The sequence below is a fragment of the Chenopodium quinoa genome, unplaced genomic scaffold (assembly GCF_001683475.1).
Source record: "Chenopodium quinoa cultivar QQ74 unplaced genomic scaffold, ASM168347v1, whole genome shotgun sequence".
Taxonomy (NCBI): domain Eukaryota; kingdom Viridiplantae; phylum Streptophyta; class Magnoliopsida; order Caryophyllales; family Amaranthaceae; genus Chenopodium; species Chenopodium quinoa.
In genome coordinates this window covers 755,494-781,065 of record NW_018745177.1, presented here as the reverse complement: position 1 = coordinate 781,065, position 25,572 = coordinate 755,494, and the positions used below count along the sequence as shown (strand labels likewise).

The following is a 25,572-nucleotide window of genomic DNA, read 5'->3' as shown; positions in this document are numbered from 1 at the left end:
TTTAACAAATAAATAGTGACACGTGTCACTGTGGACCACATTTAACGGAATTTTTTAACGAAAACTGTTAAGTGGTGGTAATACCAATTTTTTGGAAATTTGTATGGTGTTAATACCCATTTTTTTTGGGAGGTGTTAAAAACCATTTTCGGGTTTTTAGCAGGTGTTAAAATCTAAACTACTCGAAAAACCAAAAACCTGATCCGTAACTGTTCCAAAAATTAGGGTACCCGATTCGATAACTATAACGGTTCGGGGACCCGTTCCGATAATTTGTTATTGGGTATGGTTATTGGGTATCATTTTAAAACTAACGGTTACCCGATTTGATCCGATAAGCATTTTGTGCTTTTTTTCCTATTTAAATATATTTTTAAAAAATCTAAACTCTTACTTTACTTCATAATTACTTTATAATATCAATGATTAGTAATATTATTAATAATTTGGTCAAAATCATACGATATTGTTGTTAATTAGTGGTAAATTATATCATAATAACTACATAATTAAGTTTAATTATCATTATTGGATATCTTATTGAGTACCTGATAACCGATCTGAAAATCTGGGTACCCGAACTTATCGATTCGGGTTATGGATATCACTTTTAGGGATTTTGGTTATCGAGTACCCAAACCGTTAATACTAACGGTACGGGTACCCGTCCCATGCTCACCCCTAATAAATATGGTAAGACAAGTGGAGTTGGTGGGGATTGGAGAAGTGGAAAACTCACCTTGTGACTTGAGGTTACAGGTTCGAGCCCCACTTACTATAAAATGGTTGGGAGTAAAAAGATACATTTACCCCTCCCCCTTTTACTTTGGAGGTAGAAAACTCAAAGATGGGATTATTAGTTTCTATTTTTCCTAAAAAAAAGTGTAAAGTTATACCGAAAGAATATTACAAAATTTATCAAATTACTAATGTCACCTATTTTAATATTTTTACTCAAATTAAATTATTTTTGTTGAATCGAAATTATTTTTTACTGATTCTATATTATATATCTTCTTTGAAGTTACTAAATTGAACTTATTTTTATTAAATTTTATTTTAAGAGTACATCTGATTTACAAAATTGAAATTATTTTAATTGAACTTAAATTATTTTTACAAAACTTGAATTAATATTTGAACCACCAATTGGTTGTTGATGTAGTGGTTATTGAGACTGCACTTGATCCCTCGCATCAACAATTGGGAGGAAATTGTAACCTAACCACCCATAACTGATCCCTATTTACTTTGTGTACAAACAATGATGGTTTATATTAGGAAAATTTGATAATTACCACCAACTATTGTTGCCAAAATTGAAAATACCACCTTAAGTTTTTTTTTTTTTTTTTTAATTTTACCACCTAGTTTTTTCCAAAAGTTTTCAAATTCCCACCTTTTTGCCGCATGACGTCATCATGGGACCCACACTTTCGTTTTCCCTCTTTCTTCCCTCGATTTCCCCTGTTCTTCTACTCCCTTCTTTCAATTTCATCTCTCAAATTTGATTTCAAATACAAAAATATCGCAAATTAGGTTATAATTTCTACAATCTAACCTACAACGAACTGAATAGAGTAGTTTAATTAGGGTTTGGGTAATTAATTTGGGGGCTTTGCTAAATTCGAAAAATTAGGGTTTAGGAATTCATTAATTGGATGAATAACTTGACAATTAAACATGTAATTAGGGTAAAAACATAATTTAAATGGGCAATTAAACATGTAATTCATAAAATGTTAGTGTTTTCGCCCCAATTACATGTAAAATTAGGGTTTATGAATTCATTAATCACCACTACAATGTTAGTGTTTTCGCCCCAATTATAAGTTTAAATTATGTTTTTCCCCCAATTACATGTTTAATTGTCCAATTAATCAATTCATAAACCCTAATTTTTTTGAATTGAGCAAAACCCCCAAATTGATTACCCAAACCCTAATTAAACTACTTAATTCAATTTGTTGTAGGTTAGATTGTAGCAATTATAACCTAATTTGCGAAATTTTTGTATTTGAAATCAAATTTAAAGATGAAATTGGAAGGACATCGTGGGAAGAAAGAGGGAAATCAGCATGATGACGTCATGTCACACATTGAAAACTTTTGGAAAAAACTAGGTGGTAAAATTTTTTAAAAAAAACTTGAGGTGGTATTTTCAATTTTGACAACAATAGTTGGTGGTAATTATCAAATTTTCCTTTATATTAAGCATGTAATATTACTTTGATAATTATATTAATATAAATTATGTAAAACTATGTTTTCAATACTAAGTAAAAATAATTTCAGTTCAGTAAAACTAAGTTCATTTCAGTAAAATTAATTTCAGTTCAGTAAAAATAATTTCAGTTCAGTAAAAATAAGTTCATTTCAGTAAAATTCAGTTTTCTTAAAGAAGAATTATAATAGAATATCAGTAAAAGTAATTTCAGTTCAGCAAAAATAATTTCAGTTCAGTAAAATTAATTTAAGTTCAGTAAAAATAATTTAAGTTCAGCAAAAATAATTCTAATTCAGTAAAAATAATTTATGTTCAGCAAAATTAAGGTGAAGAGAACAGGGCCTTATATTAATCATTTACAACTTTATTATTGCATTTTTATTTTTATAATCACTTTAGCCCCTAAAAATTTACAATGTATTTAATTCGGATTTTCGGATCCGATCCAAATAACTGAATTATAATTCGGGTTGGATTGATGAGAAATTCGGATCGAATTGGATTTGAAATTAAAAACCGAATTTTATTTCGAATCGGATTGGATTTAGCCAAAATCCAAACCGAAAAACAAATACACCTCTAATGAAGGCAGAAATGTAGACGAATTTTGATTGTTTTTGTTAAGTGTATATGGAGTAGCTGGTGGGTGTTGATCATGCATAGGGATTAGAGAGAATGGTTTTTTTTTTATGGAATAATAAAATTAAGCAAAGTAATAACATCATCATTAAAACCCGGTTCATAAATCAAATTAATTTCAGGTTAGTAAAAATAAATTCAATTCAGCACTGTAACTTTATAGAATATATATAATTTCATCTTAGTAAAAATAAGTTCAATTTAGTAACTTTATCGAAGATACGTAATTTCGATTCAGTAAATAGGGATCAGTTGTGGGTGGTTAGGTTTCAGATAGTAATTTCAGGTTGGTAAAAATAAGTTCAATTCAGTACCGTAACGGTTTCATATTTTTGTTATTTTGGATCCAAACAAGTTTTATCTGATCCGATAATCAAAATTTTCAAAAATTTCGATTTAATATGATCTGAATTAAAATTTGAATTCACTCGAATTAATATTTCGATTTGAATTGAATTGTATTTCGATTTTTATCCGAATAATGGACACAGGACACAACTAGTCCTCGCACGAATTCGTCAAGGGTACCTTTCATTTCTTCAAATTTTAATTTTTTAGTAGTCACTTGATGATGTTTGAACAGACTGTACTGAAGATTACCAGTAAAACACTCAATTCTTCCCTTCAAAGCCAATTCAACTGTTCTTGATCACGACATTCAATCTTCACACCCACCAAAATTCACGCAAGAACCCTAAAATCCCAAATTTGTTTTCATGAGATACAGAGAAAGAGGAGCTTCAGAAGCATCATTAATGGCGAATGTAGGTGGTGCTGGTATGAGCTCCATGATCGTCAATGGCGGCGAGATATGGAAAGCTCACGGTGCCTTGGTTTTGGTTCAGCTCTGTAATGGCGGATACCATGTTATTACTAAACTTGTTCTTAATGAAGGTGTTAATCAGATCGTTTTCTGCGTTTTTCGCGACCTTATTGCTCTCTCAATCCTTGCTCCTCTTGCTTATGTTCGCGAAAAGTTAGTCAATTTTTCTCTCTCTCTTTCAATTTCTAATTTATAGTTTTGAATTGTTACATTTTGGTTTTTGATTTGGAATTTTGGTTGATTTTGTTTGTATTGTGTTTGAATTATTGCTTCTGCTTTGGAATATTTTGATTTGTTGGATTAATTTGAGAGGGTGACTGGAATAGTGTGGAGGATGATTATTTGAGGACGGAGCGAGTATGAATTTTAGTATAGTTTAAGCTATATGATTTGGGGTTTTGATTATTGGTTTGAGAAATGGATGTGTAAATGTTGCTTCTGTTGAGTATGAATTAGTGGAAATTTTGATATATTAGAAAATTTGGATCCCGATAGTTGAAATATTATACACCACGAATATTGAGGCTTTATTAGAGGACACGGGGAATCTGAATGTTTGTACTGTTTAAGGTATAAAGATTTGGGAATTTATGGAGCTTTTTAAAATTGTGGATTAGTAAAGGGGAATTGTTTTTATTGGCTAAAATGGAAGAAGGGAATGAATATAATTCATTTGGTTGATTGAAGGAAACAGAATTTTTGTTCAATTTGGAAAGTACTAGAAAGGACTCGGATCGCTCCCAATGAAACAGGAGAATTTAGCGACTTTAGCCACTTACAACTTTACGAGCCCAAGAAAATTTTGATGTTAGATTACTGAAGCATTGAGAAGACAATTACAGCATTATAGTGCCTGCGTATTAATATTTCACTGGGGACATTTGGAACAAGTATAGATTGGAACTAGGTAACTGCAAATCTTTATTACAAATCAGTAATGTTATTTTGTTTCAGTTCCCTGCTCATATTGTGCAGTGTGCACTAACATGAGTATATATATTTAATGACTGCATGCTTAATAAGATGGTATTGGCCGGCCAAGATTGAATGGAGAAAAAGGCTTTAAGAGAAGCATATTTGAGTGAATTGCAGAAGTTGCTATTAGTGTGTGCTTAAAAATTCTACAAACCAATTTCGGCAATTTGGTACCCAACTGAGACCAATTTGGTACCCAACTGATTGTTGAGGACTCGAGGTAGTACATTTGTGATTGGTACCCAACTGATTGTTGAGGACTTGAAGTAGTACAATTGTGATTGGTACCCAACTGATAGTTAAGGACTTGAGGTAGTACATTTGTGATTGGTACCCAACTGATTGTTGAGGTAGTACATGTGTAATACCCAATTAATGTCACTTTTTCTTTGTGATTGTAAACTAGATAAAGAAGTTATCTTTATAGTTTTTCCTTATTTGAACAAGAATTTGTATGAGGAACATTTGTAAACAATGATTTTGTCTATTTTACCTAGACTCAACTAGAAGTTGGGGTAAGCAAACTACGCATCCGGTCAAAATTTTAGGAATTGGACCCAGAATTGATAGGGACTGATTTCTAAAATTCTAGAAAGGACTTGAATCACTCCCAATGAAGCAGGATAATTTAGTAACTTTAGCCACTTATGCTTTTATTCTTCTTTATATTGTACATGCAGATCATCAATTAGAAAATTGAATTTTGTTGTTTATCTTATAATTATAGAAGCCTTGAACCACTTACTTCTTTTTTAGATTTTGGAAAATAATAGAAAATTGTATTTGATCTTCGTTTAATGGTCAGAGTCTTGGAGAAGAGTTATATTGTAAAAAGTTCGAAAGGAAAATGAAAATTCAGAGAGTGAAATGTAGGAGGTAATTGGGGACACATCTGTTTTGATGTGAAAAGAAGTTTGATGACTTGAAGTTTTTTTTTTTATTCTGTTAATTTTCTTCATAGAACCTTCAACCTATATTATCATTACAATAGACTTCATAAACTTTTTTTATTTCTTTGGAAGCGACTTAAATGGGCATTGTGACTCCTTAAGTCCTTAGTAACCCATACGTGTACGGTTAACATTTCACCAAAACCCCATTTGGCAATTGCCTAAACCCTGTTACCCTATACCCTAAATCACTTAATTTGCCCCTTTTTGAGGGAAATAATCAATAAGTCTTTTTATCCCTTGAAAATTTTGTTGCTTTGCATTTTTTTTTTAAAAAAACATCTTATAGAACACATTGTTATACATAGGTTTTTAATCTCCAAAAATGAACATTTGTATTCTCTTTCTCAATGTAGGTCGGTCGTTTGAGATAGAACTCATTCAAACATATCTTTCGTTCTAGATGTGAGTTGTTTTAGTTTGAACTAGTTCAATAAGAATATATGATTACACTGTTTATACCTGAGGATACTTGTATGACATTGATACTTAAATTTATCTAGTAGCAGTCAGGATGCATATGAAAAAAGAGGGCTCGATTTTCTTCTTTTGCAACAAATGAAATGAAACAAAAGGCTAATTAATCCTCAGTTTCCTGATGTCTTTGGTCCTTAAAAGAATCTGATGTTTTGTATTTGATTTCTGCAGGCGAGTTCGACCACCAATTACAAAAAATCTTCTCGTTGCATTTTTCTTCCTTGGGCTTACCGGGTATGTGAGAAGATATTGCTGGTTTTGTTGTTGAGCAATCTCTTAATTATTATCTGAGGTGCTATGTTAATTACTTGACTAGGATTTTTGGAAACCAACTTCTGTTTCTTATTGGTCTGAAGTACACAAATCCAACATATGCTGCAGCTATACAACCTTCTATTCCTGTATTTACTTTCCTCTTGGCCACGATAATGGGGTCAGTTTGATCAAATTTGGTTAATTTTGTATCTTTTATCTATTCTTTGCTGTTACTTTTTAATTTGCTTATATTAATCTTTTCCATGCAGCACAGAAACTGTGAATTTATATAGAGCTGAAGGGAAAATGAAGGTTGCAGGCACATTTTTGTGTGTTTCTGGTGCTGTTTTGATGGTTGTATATAAAGGGCCGTCTATACTTGGACAAAAAGAAGAGATGGAACTGCAGGGTGAAATCAGTGCCAAAGGACAGCCAGAACCAGTTGGATGGCTTGTTGCTAGGACCATGGAATTTGGGTTTGACACATTTCACCTTGGTGTACTTTGTCTTATTGGGAACTGTGTGTGCATGGCAACTTATCTTGCAATTCAGGTATTACTGCGTTTATAATTCTTTGAAGTAAATTATGATACTGCTAAACTATTGAGTATCTAGGAAGTAGCAGGTTGGGATTAATGATACATACATACATATTTTTCAAAGTAGTAGGTTGGGACTAGGAACTTCTCTAGTTGAGAAGTTAGACCATTTGATTTGACTTTTCTGTTATGAAAGAAATTAATGGGCATGAGGTGCATGGAGCTTCAGTCTTGTCATGATTATGATTGCAGCAAAAGAGCTATGATCATTATAGGGACATAACTTCTCTCATACTTCTAACGAGGCTGAATATTGAGGGGTTTTTTTCCCCTTCTCTTTTTCTTTGTACTAAAAATAAATAAATAAATAAACATAGATAGAGAAAGATAACCAGTTATAAGGGAATGTACAATATTAGTTCTGAACTAGAAGATAAGTTTCAAATTTAGTTTATTGAAGAAACAATTACCAAAAGTTGTCTGTTTAATCTCAGTGCTCATTCCTACCAAATTCTTGTAACTTCCACTGTTGCTTTTCAGTAGTCAGAGAAGTTTTGAGGAGAAGAAGGTTGGGGGTTGGGGAAAGGGCCCAGAGGGGAAAGGCATAGTCACTTTCTTCCCTTTAAAAAACTGATGCTGCTTCCTTTTTTTTGCTTTGGCAGCTTCTACAAGATGCCACCAGTGCCTACTTTTTTTTTTTTTTTTAATTTCTAACTAGTTCATTGCCTCCTGCTAACTCGAAAAATCTGTTATTAAACCATAATTAATGCAATGACATTAATACATTGATTTGTAGCTGCATCGACCAGACGATTTAGGTTTGAGATATTGAAGGTGATATTGGGTAGTGCAAATCAGAAGTCTCCTGCAAACCTGGAGTAAATCTAACTTCACTCATACTGTCATGCTCTGCTTTAGTGGAGACTTAGAGACTAAGGAAGGGACGGGGGGTTGGCTAGGCATGGCACAGTGGTGTTATGCCGCTAGCCAGCTCCGGGGAGCCTGCTTGGGCTTAATTTGAGCAGGGCTACCTTAAATTTTCTTTTTAGTCTCTTAGAAGAAAGCATATGTCAATTCTGAAATTTTCATGCTGTTTTTGGAATTTTCTTTATTAATGCTTTACAGATATGCTAAGATATCTGAAAATCTGAAATATACTCTGTACAACATACTACCTCCATTTTGCCGAGTCTTACTCAGTTACTTACTGTAGCTACGTAAACCCAGGAAAAGTCAAAGTGGGAACCATTCATGTGGGTTCTATTGTATTAAAGAGGAGGGAGGTAGAGAGTAAAAAAAATTATTAAATACAATTGGGCCACACAAAGTAGGGCTGTAGTGAAAAAATGAATAAAAAGTTGTCATAAAAGGAATAAAGTAAAAGTGGGTAACACTTAGAAAAACGGATGAAAACGGAAAGTGAGTAAGACTTAGGAAAACAGAGGTAGTATTTAATATTCTATAATCCTTTTGATTTTTAAAATTTGTAATGCTTCTTATTGTAGGTCAAAATTTGTAAACTTTGACTATATTTTTTTGTTTACTAATTAGTTAGTACTTCTTATGTTTTTATTTAGTTTCAACTCTTACAAGATTTCTATTTTTCATGTTTGCCAATACATGACTTCAACTGTTTTTTTTTTTAATTATGTATTTGTAAAAGTTTTAAGGATTAAATTTTAATAAAGTACACATTGAGACAAATGTAACAAGATTCCATATGACTATGTATCTCTTAAGTATAAATCTTGAATTGTAATTGTAGCTGTGTATGTGAATAGTATACACTATTGAAATGTTGCAAGTATAAAAAAAAGGTCGAAGTATATGAAAATGTTTTTGGTGGGATATTGTTAGATTCATGTCGATGCAATTCATATTTTTAACTATTTATAACTTTTACTATTCATGATTAAAAATATAAATGGTCAAAAGTGCGCATTGAAGACCATGAGAAAGAAGTGTTACCACTTTTTGCAAACAAGGTAGTACATTTTAATATAATTTAGCCAAGTATAAAATTGTTATATGAGTAATTTCCTCCATTCTTTTTTACTCATACTATTTGTTCTTTAACATTACTCGCATAATTATTTTGACAATATTTTGTGATTTAATCTTATGGAAAATAATAATCACGTGGATCCTTGTAGATTCATCCCGATATAACTTCAAAAATATCAATTTTTATTATTAAAAACAAATTACAGATATTTACAGTCAAATTTATGCTTTGGTCATCGTGTAAGTCTAACTAAAGTAAAAAAGATAATGAAGGACGTATTAAACTTATACTATTAGAATAACAAAGTGCTTATAATACAGTCATTTTCTGCATAATTCTATTAGAATAACAAAATGCTAAAACTTCTTCTAAAGCATAAGGGAGGTGAGATTATTGTGTGTTTGGGATATTGAAGGTTGAACTTGTGACCTCAAGGTCATGAAGTGACATGTTTATCTAGTGCTTGCTGAGTTTTGCATATGATTGTAAATAAAAGTGGAAATAAAAATTCAGGATTGTAGCTTGTCTTATGGATTAAACACTTATCTTTGTAACTTATTTTGCAGGCTCCAGTTCTGAAGAAATACCCAGCAAGCCTCTCAGTGACAGCATATTCATATTTTTTTGGTGCTCTTCTTATCGTTACTTCTTCGTTTTTTATGGCCAATGACCCGACAAGCTGGAGTATGAACCATGATGAACTGTTTGCTGTTTTCTATGCTGTAAGTTTTCTTTTACCCTTTTTTTGATGTCAACCTTAGTTAGCGACAAAGCGTCAAGATCACATTCTACTTCGGTACTTAATGTGTATGTGTGACTACATGAATTACAATTGTAATCACAAGGTCCTTTTTAGATACATTACTATTATATTAGAGGTACATTAGTGGTCTATAACTATATTACAAGTACATATAATTTTCTCATTGACTCGGGTATCTTAGCTAGTCGATTCCTGTTGCCATCAAATCCAAAATTAAACTCCAAATTCATAACTCTTCATCACTATTCTAACTTTGTATATAGCAGTTGCTATAACCGTGGTGATTCACACACATCTCATCAGAATTCCCATTGACTCCCTTTGTCCCTAAATTAAAGCTATATATCCCATAAACCTTGTCCTTAAAGAAGAGCTCTATTTCTCTCATTTGGGTGGGTTCATTATCTACTTCATTTTTACTCGCAAACTAACAAAACCCCTCCATTAATTCATCTCACTATCCTTAGAAACAATCAACTATTTCCATTACCTTCTTATTTAACTCTGCTTTAATAAACAATACCTCTGTTACAATTTCTCTTAAAAATACCATTGCCTAGGAGATATGAGGCTTTTATATAGGAAGTAGGAATATGGAAAGAGTTTAAATTTGTGGGAATGTGGATTATTCTCTAGCCAAAGTGTTAAGGCATCTGTGAATTGTGTTCGTGTTCTAGCCTGCTTACGATATTTGGAATCTTCATCCTCCTCAATGCTTAGGGCTGGCAAAAGCTGACCCTACTTATTATTTTAACCCGAAATCGACCTAAATATAGTGGTTTTGGGTTGAGTGTTTGATCTGATCTATTAAATGGATTTACTCAACCTGAAATCATATGGGTTAGGTTAGGACCCAAAATAATAAATGATTTAGAATCAAGTTGGTTCTACCCAAACCCAAATTTATGACCCAAACTAAGGGGAAACCAAACAAGTGTCCTTTTGGCTAATCTTAGGTTTATCACCGACTGGCGGCTACCCTTTTTACAGCCTTTCTTTCTATCTTCATTTATTCAATAGAGGCTTTTTAGTCCTTTTGCTTTTTTTTTACCACCTTCATCGGCCCCGCTACTCCATGAGTTTAGCTCAATACGAAAATGGTAGGTCAAAAGGGTTCAGGTTGATCCATTAATACCCCATTAATACTATTCAAAAAAAAAAAAAAAGTTGATCCATTAATAATACATAAAAAAAAAAAAAAAAAAATTAAAATTCAAGTTAAATAGGTCAACCCGAACCCGACGTAGGAACAAAAAAAGAAAGACAGATTAGGTTGGGGTTTAAAAATTGAACCTGCGTATTGATCAGGTTGTAGGTAAGTTAACCTGGTTAGAGCTAACCCGAACATGAATCTGAATTGACCTGATCTAATGTCGGTAGGGCTCCTGATAGGTTTGCTTCTAACCAATCCAAAAGAATGAAGAAATTAGGCTGCTTTGATTCATTCAGATATATGATGCGCTAATAAATGTAATTCGATTAATATTTAAAATCAGGGAAGAGGTGAGTGTCAGTGTGTGCTTTTCGATGGTGTATATTATTATTTTGGCATCTGCAGATTGCTGTTTCATTGTTTTATACAAGTATTTATCTTATCTGCAATATAAACATTGAATGTCACTTTATCTTTTCAGGGAATCATTGCATCTGCCCTCAACTATGGACTTATCACATGGTCCAATAAAATATTGGGGCCTGCATTGGTCGCTCTTTACAATCCACTTCAACCTGCAGCATCTACCTTTTTGTCACTTATCTTTCTAGGAAGCACCCTATACCTGGGAAGGTATGGTTTGGCAGAAATAAAAGATATCGACTTTCATGGTTACTGCTATATTTTGCTTTCTATATGTTAAAATTTATTTGCTACATTTTTATAAGTTATTAGTGTCTATTGTCCTGAATAAAATTTAAGCACTAAGTGTACCTTAAATGGCGGAGATTCTCTGCAGTGTGCTAGGAGGCTCTTTAATTATTGCTGGCTTATACATGGTCACCTGGGCATCCTACAAAGAAAAGCAAGCTGCTGCGGGTATACCTTCTGAACCTCTAATTCACAAAGATTCTTCACTCAGCAAGATGCACCAGCAAGGACTCATTTTTGCTGGGTCATCATCTTCTTTATACAAGGTTTTGGATTAGGTAATATGCAAAACATGGAGCTTATCCTTAACTGTCTTATTTCCAATTTTTGTGGCCATTGCAATTATGGTATCTCTTTTTGTTCACATTTCCATCAATTCCATTTATGCATTGCTACCAACATAAAAATGAAGATAATGTGTTATTCTTGTTCAACAGCAGCTGATGTTATTTACTGCTTCAGACAAAAGTCACAAAACATTATCTATGCAGCATAGTCCTTTACCTCAAGATATTGATCTCAGACTGCATTAACAGTTTCATTGAACTCTATTAAAGCAGATACAATCATAATCTTGCCTGAGTATTTCTTTGTCAATTCATGTTAGTTTCATGTCTAATACTTCATACTATTTAAGTTACTGTACCCACTCTGACCCTTGAAAGTAGAAAATAAACTCCCTTCGTTTTAAAGTTCTGGAAGTCTCCTTTTTTTATGATGAGCTTTGGCCATTATCTTCTTCCAAAACATGTGTTGCAAATATATACTCTCTTCGTCCTAGTGAAATGTCCAGCTTGTTAGTTCAACAAGTGGCATCCCTTTCAGTTATTATGTGCCATGCCAAAAGCGCTGAATTTTGATACGTATAGTTTTGATCTAGTTTTGTCAAATCAGTCGCTTATTAGAGAAGGCAAGGATTAATTGGGAAGCCTGGATGTTTAAACTTCGTCTAGTAAGTGGATGTTGTGGTGGGAGTGAGGGAAAATTCCAGAAGGAAAGGTGACCATATTTCAAAAGACCGAGCAATAAAAAATTAAATTCTTTTTTAGATCTGTATTGTAAATTGCTTTTATTTCGGATCTTGTGTGTTTAGCTACAAACCCTATCTTGTTTGTTTAGTTATCTTGGATCCAGTTTGAATGGTACCATCGGAATGGCCTAGGGAGTCATAATCACAGACTTGCCTTTTAACTATGTAAAATACTAAACATTTCTCAAATGAACCTGTAGATGTTTTTGCCTCAGAAATAAGTGTCTAACGCCTAGAACCTTTTAAGTGTGCTGCCTTCACAAAATGTGCTGGGCACATGTTGCAGATCGAGTTAGAAAAGTCAAGGGAAGATGATTGAGTGTTCCTTAGTTTTTAGTTGAAACATCATTTTTTTAGACTTAAAATCTGATTACAGAATTTTATTGTTTTACTCAGATATGATATCAAGGGGATTTTATAGTCCATTATGTTGTTATGCTATGCCAGCTGAAAATTGTCTGTGTTTGATGTGAACTTTTATTATGCCAGATTACTTGCTTCTACCAGTGCAACTAATTGCTCATGATACAGGTGAAGAGCTATACAAATGTACAGCAAGCATAATGGTTCCAGAAGGAACTATCGCCAGGAACTGTGGTTGATATTGTCTATATCAAGATCCAGGGCACACGAATTCTGCAGATAGCGTTATGGAAAATATGTTTCAAAGAGACAGCACGCTGATGGTTGTATATATGCTAGCTATATTGGCCAAATCTATCACTAGATTTGGCTTTTTTCACATGGAATTTGGAGCAAGCTTCGCATTGAAATAGAGATTTTCAATTTGCATAATTACTTATGTTCAAGATCATTTGTTGTAGCCAATTATATTATTCTCTTTGTAACGACAAAAAAGTCCTTTCTGAGAGGTTTTATACTTTAATATATGCTATGCAAACGTGATTCTATATGCATCAGTATCCTGATTCATAAGAAACAGAAATGACCCAAGGTTCAGTTCATATACATCAGAGGACTATTGGCTTGGTAAATTCATACTCCCTGTCCCTTATTTTTGGCAGCATTTGTTCCAAAAACTCTCACCAAAAGTGGGTCTATGGTGCAATTTAAAGAGAGGGGGTAATAGCTTTTGCACAACTGACAGTAATGTACTATGTTGGCATAGACTCGGATTTGGGGTCAGTCTGACACGTCGGATATTTTGACACTCCAGATTTTATAAATCTTGTACTTGTATAGTGTCATTATATAGGGTGTCATATCGTGTTGAAGTATCAGAAGATCCGACACCCAGCGTACATCACGGTGTCGAAGTAACATAGGTAATGACTAATCAAAAAACAAAAAACATTAACAAAAAAGTAGAACAAATGTAGATGATCAAATTGTGAAGAACTAGACTAAAGGATGTACTAGTAATTCGTATCAGCAAAGAATGGAAAATTTGCAGATGAGGTTACAAAACTTACATTACGCAATACAAATTTTCAACAGCCACTGCCTACCATTTTCTCAGTTTTATACGGCTAAGCTACTACTCGGATGCCAAGCTTCTTTAACACTTGGCATTATCAGCAAAAGCTTCTGAACTCAGAGAAGCACGCCAAAACAGATGTTTAGTAGCCAAACGTTTGATAGCTCAAAATGCAAATCATGAAATCACTACTGTATCTGTCAGCTAGGCCCCCTTTATTCTCTTGGTTCATTGCACAGTTAGAGCTGTCAAGAACTTATGCTGGCATCAGCTATAGGTCCAGTAGAGACATTACTGTTGAGACAAATCCTATGAATCAAAGGCCTAGCAATAAGACCATCAGTGACCCAACCTGCTAATTCACTATCATGCTTTGCATGGTCAAATTCCCTCTGCACATAATCAAGAGATATCTGTAACTTCCCACCAGGTCTACAGTCGTCAGAAGCATTTTTCGATGGTATTCCAGCATTGGTTTCAAGCCAATAAAGGAAGTTGACCTGGTACACAGATCTTAGCATGTCTTGCGGTGAAGCACTTTCTTTGAGTATAACCTGCACCAATCAAGTCCAAATTAATATGTAAGAAGCAATAAAACAAATTGAGACTATGATAAAAAGACAGAACACTAAACGTACAACTTTATCAAGTTAAGTCCTCTGTAGATTTTTTAAGGAACTATTAATAGAACATGGGAATGCCGAAAATTGAGTAACAAGGAGGTTAAACAATTCTAGTAGTACTTATATTGACTTGGGGTTGGCAACAAAATTTTAGATCATGGCTCATAATAATTTACTATCTTAGTGAGGAACAAAGAAAGTCAATGATTACTCTGGTTCCCAAATTTCTGCTGTATTCTTTTCAGCTTAAAGACACCTATCTTCAAGTCTTGATTAAACTACACTTATGAGAAAGCAAACAAATCATATAAAATTTCATCAGCTCACCCCTCTCCTTACACCACCCTAATCTTCATTCAGCAACTAAGGCTATGTTCACCGTTCAATTTATCAAAGCAAATAATTGCGTATGAGTTATTTCAGAAATGTTCAAGTCAGACCATATATTTTTATCTGCACGTGGTTATTGCTAATTATTTTTAATACCATAATCAAAATATTTATGAAAATTTCAAATTTTGAAAGTACACATCATTTTTCTGAACATAATGTGCTGTAGATTTTTCTGAACGTGGTTATTGCAAATCTAATGACATCTCATTTGATAATTTCACATCAAGTTAACGGAACATACCTTAAACTTATTACTTTACACTCCTAACCCCTTTAATGTTCATCATTTTTCCCACCATCTTTCACTTTCAAGAGTGTTAAAGAAAAGTTTTTTTGTATGAAATATTTTTTGCTAGAGGCTAAAGGCAGAGCATCAGTATAATTATAAGTAATAAGGTAAATGCAACATAAAACATTCAAATCAGAATAGATCAGACAGAGCAGTTCTATCTACAAGAAGCTGTCAAGTTGAAGGCTGCAACTTCTGAACTCTTAAACCTAACAAGAAAAGAGTTCATCCTGTGCACATTCAACAAAGGCTACTTGAATACACAAGCAAAAAGGAGGGGGGGGGGGTTCTGAAGAACTCAGTTTCAATGTGTTGTATATAAATCAATACTGTTGGAAGCATGGTGGACACTCAAATATATCTGAGACAATAATACAGAGAGGAAAACAAATGCACTACATAATAACTCTTATATCTCTTATAAAATGTGTGTCTGACTTTTCTATTTTTTTTTTTCTTAATTCAAAATGAGTACATATTGCGTTTATATAATATTGTGTATGCTAATAAATGAATGTTTCTCCTTAACATTCTCTCTTTCTCTCATAATAATAGCATTCCTAATTTTATTATTCATGAATAAGATTTAATTAGCTATTTGTAGTAAATGTCAAGTTTATCACTTTTTAACACTCCCCCTTAAACTTGACTTTCTCACAATACCAATTAACTTTTGCATCCTATTAAAATCTTCAAATTTCAATGGCTTCGTAAAGATATCAGCAATTTGATCCAAAGACTTTACAAACTTCAATTCGATTTCTTTCTGTTCGATGCATTGTCGGATGAAATGAAACCTCGTGTCAATATGTAATTATGTTTGCTTCGGTCATGAAAGACAGGATTTTTCGCCAAAGCAAGAGCTGACTTGTTATCAGTCATGATCTCGGTGGGTTCCTTTTGTGGCAGTTGGAGTTCCTTCAATAATCTCCTTAACCATATCGAATGACATGCACACGAAGTAGTAGCAATGTATTCTGATTCACATGTAGATAGTGTAACAATTGGTTGTTTCTTTGAACTCCATGAAACAACATTGTTTCCGAGTACAAACACAAAGCCTGTTGTACTTCTACGATCATCAATATCTCCAGCAAAATCACTATCACAATATCCCATAAGCTTAAATTCATGTGAAGTAGAGTATAATAACCCATGGTCTAATGTACCTTTTAAGTATCGAAGAATTCTCTTTGCCACTTTTAGATGAGACCTAGATGGATTTTCCATAAAGCGACTTCTAGTCCAACAGCAAATAAGATGTCTGGGCGAGTACATGTCAAGTATCGTAAACTTCCTACTAAACTTTTAAATAAAGGTTGGATTCACCTTTTCTCCATTTGGATCATTCTTCGACAATTTCAACCCACATTCCATTGGTGTGTTCACTGGATTAACATTCAACATATTGAATTTCTTCAATACTCCTTTTGTATAAGCTTCCTGTGAGATAAAAATTCCTTCATCACTCTGAGTTACTTCAATTCCTAGATAATAGGACATGAGTCCCATATCCGTCATCTCAAATTCACGTGTCATTCTTTTCTTAAAATCATCAAACATTTCTATACTACTTCCTGTGAAAATTAGTTCATCTACATAGATGCAAACATAGAACACATCGTTGTTTTTCCTCTTAACATAAAGTGCATACTCATGAATGCACTTTGAAAATCCATTTTCTTGCAAGTATTTATCGAGCCTACTATTTCATGCTCGAAGTGCTTGCTTCAACCCATATAATGCCTTTTCCAATCTAAGTACTTTATTCTTTTGTCCCTTGATAGCGTAACCTTCTGGTTGTTCAATGTACACTTCTTCTTCTAGAAATCCATTTAGAAAAGCAGATTTTACGTCCATTTGATGTATCTTCCACTGAAATTGTGCTGCTATTGAGATTAACAACCTCACTGTCTCTAATCGGGCAACTGGGGCAAATACCTCTTCATAGTCTATTACCTGCTTTTGCTTGTATCCTTTAGCAACTAGTCTTGCTTTGTATCTTTTAACATCACATTCCTCTTGATTTTGAATGCCCATTTGACTCCTATCGCCTTCTTTCCTTTTGGGAGTGGTGTCAATTCCCATGTTTCATTCTTTTGAATGGCTTGTATTTCTTCATTCATGGCATGAATCCATTCCTTTTGTTTCGTTGCTTCATTAAAGCTCATTGGTTCAATATCACTGAATAAGCAAAATAAAGAAGTATTTTCTTCTAACCTTTCTGTCGTTTCATATAGATCGGAAATACTTCTATATTTCTTTGGTCCTTCACTTGAATTTGATGAATCTCCATTTGAATGTAATGAAGGTGATAACATTTGAGGAGATGGTGGTGGAGTAGTGGGAGCAGTCTCTGAAACATGTTGTGTTGAATTTTCTTCTTCAAAATAAGGAAGAAAGTTGTAAGATTCTTCCTCTTCTACGCTCCAATCCCATGTTGCCTCTTCATCAAACTCTACATCTCTACTAATTACTGACTTGTTGGTGTTTGGATTAAACAGCTTATAACCCTTAGACTTTTCATCATATCCAATGAAAAGAAGTTTTTCACTCCGATCATCAAGTTTAGACCTTAGTTGCTTAGGAACTTGTGCATAAGCAACTGAACCAAATACTCGAAGATGCGATACACTTGGCTTCCATCCACTCCAAGCTTCTTGAGGTGTCACATTCTTCAAACTCTTTGTTGGTGAACGATTAGACAAATAAACTGCACATGCAACTGCTTCTGCCCAAAATTCTTTTGGCATCTTCTTATTTTTCAACATGGATCTTGTCATGTTGAGAATGGTTCTATTCTTCCTTTCGGCAACCCCATTTTGTTGTGGTGTTCTAGGAATAGTAAGCGGTCGGCGAATTCCTTGGTCTTCACAATATTTGTTGAATTCATTAGATGTGAATTCACCACCTCTGTCAGTCCTTAATGCTTTTATTTCATAACTACTCTCTTTCTCTACTAATGCTTTGAACTTCTTGAAAGTTTCAAAAGCTTCAGATTTATTTTTTAAGATATAAGCCCATGTCTTCCGGCTATAATCATTAATGAAAAGCATAAAGTATGAACTATTACCGAGTGATGGGGGTTTGATAGGTCCACATAAATCTAAATGCACTAACTCGAGTGGCTTTTGAGCTCTTAAATTAGTTTGTTTTGGAAAGGGCTTCCTTGAATGTTTGCCAACAAACATGCTTCACAAAGTTGATTCGGATGATCAACATGGGGTAATCCTTGTACCATTTTCTTGTGACCTAGTTCCTTTAGTCCTTCAAAATTAAGGTGACCAAATCTCATATGCCACTTCCAAGATGGATCTTCAATACACGTCTTCAAACACATAGGTCCAATTGTTTGTAAGTTTATCAAGAACATTCTGTTCTTTGTCATAGAGACTATGGCTATAAGCTTAGAGTATCTATCACGTAGCCACAACTTTTGTCCCTCCATTATTATTTTACATCCATTGACCTCTAAGAGTTGACCCACACTTAAGATATTACTTCTTAAGTTAGGAATATAATAAACATCCGGAATAAATTTGTGACTAGAATCCTTTATTTCAATCATTATTGTACCTTTCCCTTCAATCTTTACTTTTGAGCCATCGCCAAAAGTAACATTCCCTGTCACAATTGTATCTAGATCAACAAATTTATTTTTGTCTCCTGTCATATGATTACTTGCTCCATTGACAAGATACCATGTGCAATTTTCATCTCTCTTGTCTTCTATTTTTAGGGCTAATAGCATGGTTGAATCTTCTGCATCTTCTTTATCTTCAACAAGATTTGTTTCTTCTTGCACCTTTTTTGAATAACATTCCCATGCAAAATGGCCATATTTATCACAATTGTAACATTGAATATTAGCTTTGTTACTGCTTCTTTGAAACTGGTTCGTTCCTCTACCTCTTCCTCGGCCTCGACCTGAAGTTTCACCTCTAAAATAATTATTGGTGTTTTGGTCTTCTATCCCTCTTCCTTGGCCACGTCCATTGCCACGTCCACGTCCTCGTGAACCACCTCTACCACGTGATTGAAATCTTTGTTTATCACGTGTGTCTCCTTTATTATTAAAAGAGATTTTAGCTTGCAACACTTGTTGCTCATCTTCCTTTTTACCTTTTTTAACTATTCTTTGTTCATAGGCTCTAAGAGACCCATTTAGTTCATCAATCGTCATGGAATCCAAGTCCTTATTGGCCTCTTCGATAGCAACTACTACATGGTTGAAATCGGAATTAAGAGAGCGTAGTATTTTTTTTAACTACACGAGAATGTGGCATTGACTCACCAAGCCTCTTCATTTGATTCACAATGTATAAAACTCTTCCAAAATAATCACATCTCAAGGTGTTCAAACTCTCCTCTTAGAGTTTGAAGTCGAACCTTCTTTACTCTACTTACTCCTTCAAATGAATTTTGAAGAGTATTCCATGCTTGTTTGGAGTTGGTTGCATTAGCAACTTTCTCAAACATATCATCATCTAATCCTTGATGGATGACCGTAAGTGCATTTTGATCCTTTTTCTTCTCGGTTTCCAAACCTTGTTTATCTGCCTCATTTAATTTTGAGTCATCTTCTGGTTGAATAAAACCTTTTTCAACAATCTCCCAAAGTCCTTGTGCGCTAAGAATAGTTTTCATTCGTAGAGACCACTTATCATAATTTTCTTTTGTGAGTTTTGGGTATTGAAAAGCTACGACATTATTTTTTGTTGCCATGTTTTATATATAACCTGGCTCATATATCTGAGACAATAATATAGAGAGGAAAACAAATGCACTAAATAATAAATCTTATATCTCTTATAAAATGTGTCTGACTTTTCTATTTCTTTTTTTCTTAATTCAAAATGAGTACATATTGTGTTTATATAATATTGTGTATGCTAATAAATGAATGTTTCTCCTTAACATTCTCTCTTTCTCTCATAATAATAGCATTCCTAATTTCATTATTCATGAATAAGATTTAATTAGCTATTTGTAGTAAATGTCAAGTTTATCACTTTTTAACAAATACATACAAGAGTTACTTACACAAAACTTTCCCTTGTGCTCGGCTAAGATGTAGCCTTCATTTCTATAGAGATCAAGAAGTGCAACTACATCCTCTCTTCTCTGAATTACATCACTTAATGTGGATCCTAGCTCGAGCCGCTTCTCAATTTCTGCAGCGGCGCTCTTGGCTTCAATTGACAGATTTGAAGAATTTGGCTGAAAACATAAAGATACATTTGAATAATTAGGAATAAGTTCATAACAAACAATGCCATGTTTTTGCAGAACATAAAAGATTTTGTATAACAAAAAGATCTTATGTTACCATCAAAATTTCAATAAGCCACTAGTCAGCAATCCAACGGAATACAAGATATGAAGGCTACAATCATCCTATCCTCAGTGTGGAAACACGCCTAATACCTTAAATATATGTTTTTCCTTGTAATGTCATGGAGACTGAATGTGACAACTCAAAGGTGATTTCTAGCAAATTTTCAAAAGATAAATGAATAATTTCTTTCGACATTTTCCCTTTGTCAAATACACAATGCTTGCACAGTTACATCTCTCGGAAACAACTTCTAACAGTCCTCAAATGGAAAGGATAAGGCTATGTACATTTGGATAACTTAGGATTACTCGAATATGGGGATCAACTCTAAAATATTGTTCATTCTATTTAGAAAACCAACAATGCGTAGCACACTATTGCATATTTTTATAATTAGGGGACAAGGAAAAGGATGGGAAGTTAACCCCATATAGTGTCCTGTACAAGCCATGTTTCATGCAGAAAATCAGATATGAGAATCAAAAAGAAACTCACTTTATCAGCCGGCCCCAAATTCAGATTTGGTAATGCTGGAAAAAGAGGTTCCTCAGCATTGACGTCATTCACAGAAGGCACCTGGCCACTCAACAAATATTCACTGAACACTAAGCCTGTAACAACATATTTCAGCAAGTAATTAGACTATTACCATAATTAATACTTAGTATGAGATTATCCCCAAGTAGACTAAAGCTTAAAAGAGAATGTGGCCCCTAGTTATTAGCTGAGACCTCCAAATATAAGAATCAGTAAAAAAAATGTGGCCTTAAGACAAAATTGTTGACACATCATTTTCAAAGTATATTCTTTGCAGATAGTTTTTGTGATTCTAACTTGAAAAATGATTACTTCTAGGGAAAAGAAGTACTTGCTCGATATGGATTCAAAGTCCTCAGCTGAATGCATTGATAAGACTTCAGATTGCAGTACATGTGAATGCAAGTTATTATACCAAAACAAGCAAGGGCAAGTGGTGTAGAGGAGCCTATGCAATTAGCTAAAGCTATCCCTAGCATGATGCCAATTGACTTGCTCACCATTCCTTGTGCTTCACCCTTTGCAATTACCTGATATAATCCATTTAGAAAAATTACATAATGTCGTAATATAATCCTAGTAGCTAAAGGAAAGAGGAGACTCCTCTAATTTGACAATTAATTACATGTAAAACCCAGATCTACCTCTGCAAAATTTCTCTTTGCAGCAAAGCCTGCATAGAAACAGCTTCTTGTGGCAGCCTACAGAACAATAATATCAAGTGTTAGCACATAATGAACAGATTGAACTTTTAAAAGGATGCGGTGAGTATCACTATAAACCAATTGAAGAAATAATATATTGACATTCTGTATAAACTTGTAATGTGATGAAAGTGATGACTGATAGTGATGAAATGGTCAGTCCAAAGTCTGATCTCCAGACATCACAATTTTTATGTTTTTTAATGATTATAATTGTCATAAAGATGAAAACTGAACAGAGTATAGCCAGAATCCATATTCACTGCCCATTTCTCTACATTACCAAAAGAATTTGAAGGAGTAACACTAATTCTAAGAGGTAAGTCTTTATTTAACTCAACAAGAAATACGTGCAAACACTTGTCAACATGTGAGACAAGTTCAATAGAAGCACCATAGAAGAAAATGTGAAAACAGAATTTTCAAAATAGACTATGACGCAAGAAAGAGACAGAGACTGATAGGTGTCAAAAACAAAATAGAACATTAGCTTAAAATGAACAATTTAACAATAATGCAGACTCATTATATCCTAAAATTACCAATACCCAGATCCCAGCATCTTTTTAGTTTGTAAGATACCAATGTTATTAAGGGCAGAAGGGTAAGAGCAGTTTTTCACTATACAACACAAAAACAAAGATAAAAATTCAAGCAAGATACATACTCTAAAAAAGGAAATGTAATCAGTAAAACCAATCAATTAGTATTAATGGACAAACATCTACTTGGAAAGCTATGGTCTGAAACAAATTGAACACAATAATTCCTTATCCATTCAAGTGCTTATAAGATAATATACATATTTATAATATGTGTATGAAATGTGATAGAACATTTAACTTCAAGGCAACATTCAGACGCATCAAATATGTTGAATGTGTTATGCGTAAGAGATTGTTTGTGCACATGGGATAGTTGGCTAATGTAGCCACCACCAGCATTCATTAAAAGGTCTGATTTTTTTATTTTTTTATTTTATTTTTTTTCCCTTTTAGCTGCCAGAGTGCATTATCTTGGTCCTAAAGCCTTCTTTTTGACCAAAACTAACTCAGAAAGTCAGAAGTTAGAAAGCACAGAAAGATTTATCTAACCTGGATCAAGGTAGCAGCAGATCGTCCAGCTCCAGCAGCAGCACCAATGAAGACGAAAAGATGAGGAAAAGCAGGTGTTAATATCTCCAACCCAAAAGCACTATTCTCCAAAAGATCAGCAAACAACCTCCACCCTTTTGGATGAACATCAAAGTGTCGCCCATATTTTGACAGCATGATCTTGCTAAGATATCCAATTCCATCCTTAAGCACCCAATTTATTGCCGCAGCAGTTGGAATCGCCCCCTTTCCCAGTCCAACAGCAAGAAGCAAAGACTACAAAGATAGACAACCAAAAACTAATCATAAAAGAGAACATGACAAACAAAAACATTTTCTGAAGTCTGAACCCATCAACATAACATTTTTGCAAGCAATTTAGAAAATGTTTTACTCAGGCTAACCTGTGTGGCAAGTACCCCACTGATCTGACTAGCAATACCCTGGACCCCTCTCCACAAAGAGTAGTCCAAATAATCGCTGGTCACGCTGTCAGGAAAACCTTCTGGTAGCATCAAACGAAATACTAAATCTTTGCACAGAAACCATAAACTAGGAAGTCTCGCTGAAAGATTTCGAATTCCATCATCCATATTCCCCTTTCCGGATGTTGATGAAGGCATCATAGATGATGACGGAACCGTTACAAATTCGTCTTTTGAATAATCAGGAACTAGTTTTTTTCTTTGACTTCCTTTGATCTCCCATACAACCTCCTCTTCCTTTATGGCCCCTTCCTTATCAATACTCCCTAAGGCACCTGCAGGATCTAAATGGAACAGGCGTAGGAAACCTAAAACTGACACCAAGCATAGCAGAAACTGCCGAGAAGAAAATATCCTCTCTCCCATTTTGAGGTTATCGTCCCATATGTGGCCACTGAGAAAAGAAGTCAACTGATAGGTCCAAAACAATGCAAAGGTACGTAGAATCCCACCATGACTTTCCTCATGGTTACTATCACCATCGTTATCATTCTTATCATTGTTTTTTCCATTGCCGTTGTTGTTCTTATTGTTATTGCCATTATTCCCATAATTGCCACTATCTAACAAAAACTCAGGTCCTAATGAAGGAAGAACGTGTCTCAACTCAAATGCTTTAGTTGCAACTGCACGCTGCAAATAACTAACTTTATTCGTAAAAGCAAATTCATGTGCTTCCAACCGAGCCTTGAGATTTCTATGTTGAGAAACGATTTTGGGTTGAAATCCAAAAAGTGACAAATTATCCAAAAGCAACGCCATGGAAGTGCAAGTGCAGCCCATCAGTCACTTTATGCAGCTTATATCTTTCCACAACGACAAATGTAATTCTACTAATCCAATATCTTCGAACGAAATAGACCCATGAGTTGCATACTACACAGACTCAAGTCCTTCCCGTAGGTACAAAAAAACCTGACAATTAGAAACTCTATTTACTTTCGAAAGACGAGGTCATACGACATACATTGGCATTTGGCAAGAGAGGTACCCAGCCTAACAATTCAAGGTTCATAAAGGATGCTAAACCATCGAGCCGAGCTGCCACTATTCAAGCTCTAATAGCCTCATAACTGCTCGGTTCGATTAGGCTCGAAAAATGCAACACATTGGCAACAAAATTTGACTCAACTATCAAATTGAGCTCGAAAAATCACATATAATTTTCTTTAGCTTAATAATAACAACATAATTAGCCAAAAATGCACATGTCAAAAATCAAGCAATATAATCGCTCACTATAAGGTTTCATAATTTGAGTAATTATATAAACTATGGTTCAATAATCTACCTAGCATAAATTGATTATACTGAAAATAAAATTAATGATAATGTGAAATGAAACCCTAGATTGTGAAATTGAAATTCAACTATTAAGAAATAAGAAAACAAACAGCTTACTCCAAAAATGCAACGACGTAATAGAGAATGCTTTCGGAAGGTGTTTCAATGGAGAACTCAGAGTACGCTTCAATGGAGGAGATAGAGAGAGGTGTGCAGCGTAAGAAGTGAAAAGCTCAGAAAATTAAATGTCAACAGATAAATATGATTGTTAAGCCCATTATTACTGATTTTTAACTCAACTAAATTTATTTTTAGTAAATTTAAATTATTTTAACTTAATACGAGTATTATTTTTTTAAGAGCAAGTTTAGCCAAGAATTGGGGTGACATTATCATTTTAAGTCTTAAGATTTACGCTTAAACCTTTTTTCATTTTTCTTCAAAAATCTCAAGCAAGTCTCAAGTTGAGTCTTGAAATTTTAAAACTCAACTTAACACTTGAGATTGGGACCCACTTTACTTTTATTTTTCTTATCTTTTTTTTTTTACACTTTTCTACATATAATATATCAAATATAAGTCTTAAGGCTTAAGTGATAAATTTGTGTAAGTCTTAATGAGTCTTAACAAGAATTTGATAACATCATTTTCAATGGGAACCACAAAAAATGATGTCACATCCAAGTCTTAGGCTAAACTTGCTCTAAAGGTGAAGTGAATAGGATCAGCCCGCGAGCTAATGCTTATTTTTCGTGTCGTCCCGAAATTACAAAAAATCGGCATATGTACGGCTTAAGCACACATGCTATTGTGTCGATCCGTGCCGTGATTATGGATGGC

General features: G+C 33.9%; 2 protein-coding genes across 2 annotated transcripts; one reads left to right on the top strand and one right to left on the bottom strand.

Moving 5' to 3' along the window:
• The first annotated feature begins 3,369 nt into the window (after positions 1 to 3,369).
• Positions 3,370 to 13,464, top strand: LOC110710859 (WAT1-related protein At4g19185-like). Its single transcript, XM_021889199.1, has 8 exons — positions 3,370 to 3,842; positions 6,263 to 6,325; positions 6,408 to 6,524; positions 6,616 to 6,898; positions 9,457 to 9,612; positions 11,288 to 11,439; positions 11,606 to 11,795; positions 13,079 to 13,464. The coding sequence occupies exons 1-7, from the start codon at positions 3,583 to 3,585 to the stop codon at positions 11,793 to 11,795; spliced, it is 1,221 nt and encodes a 406-aa protein (XP_021744891.1). The 5' UTR covers positions 3,370 to 3,582; the 3' UTR covers positions 13,079 to 13,464.
• A 436-nt stretch (positions 13,465 to 13,900) lies between these two features.
• Positions 13,901 to 25,032, bottom strand: LOC110710858 (protein root UVB sensitive 1, chloroplastic-like). Its single transcript, XM_021889198.1, has 8 exons — positions 24,850 to 25,032; positions 23,368 to 24,363; positions 22,964 to 23,239; positions 21,810 to 21,866; positions 21,497 to 21,695; positions 21,124 to 21,239; positions 20,334 to 20,510; positions 13,901 to 14,539 (listed from the first exon to the last, which is right to left on the bottom strand). Exons 2-8 carry the CDS (start codon positions 24,229 to 24,231, stop codon positions 14,234 to 14,236), a joined length of 1,995 nt encoding a protein of 664 aa, XP_021744890.1. The 5' UTR covers positions 24,232 to 24,363; positions 24,850 to 25,032; the 3' UTR covers positions 13,901 to 14,233.
• Positions 25,033 to 25,572: the final 540 nt, after the last annotated feature.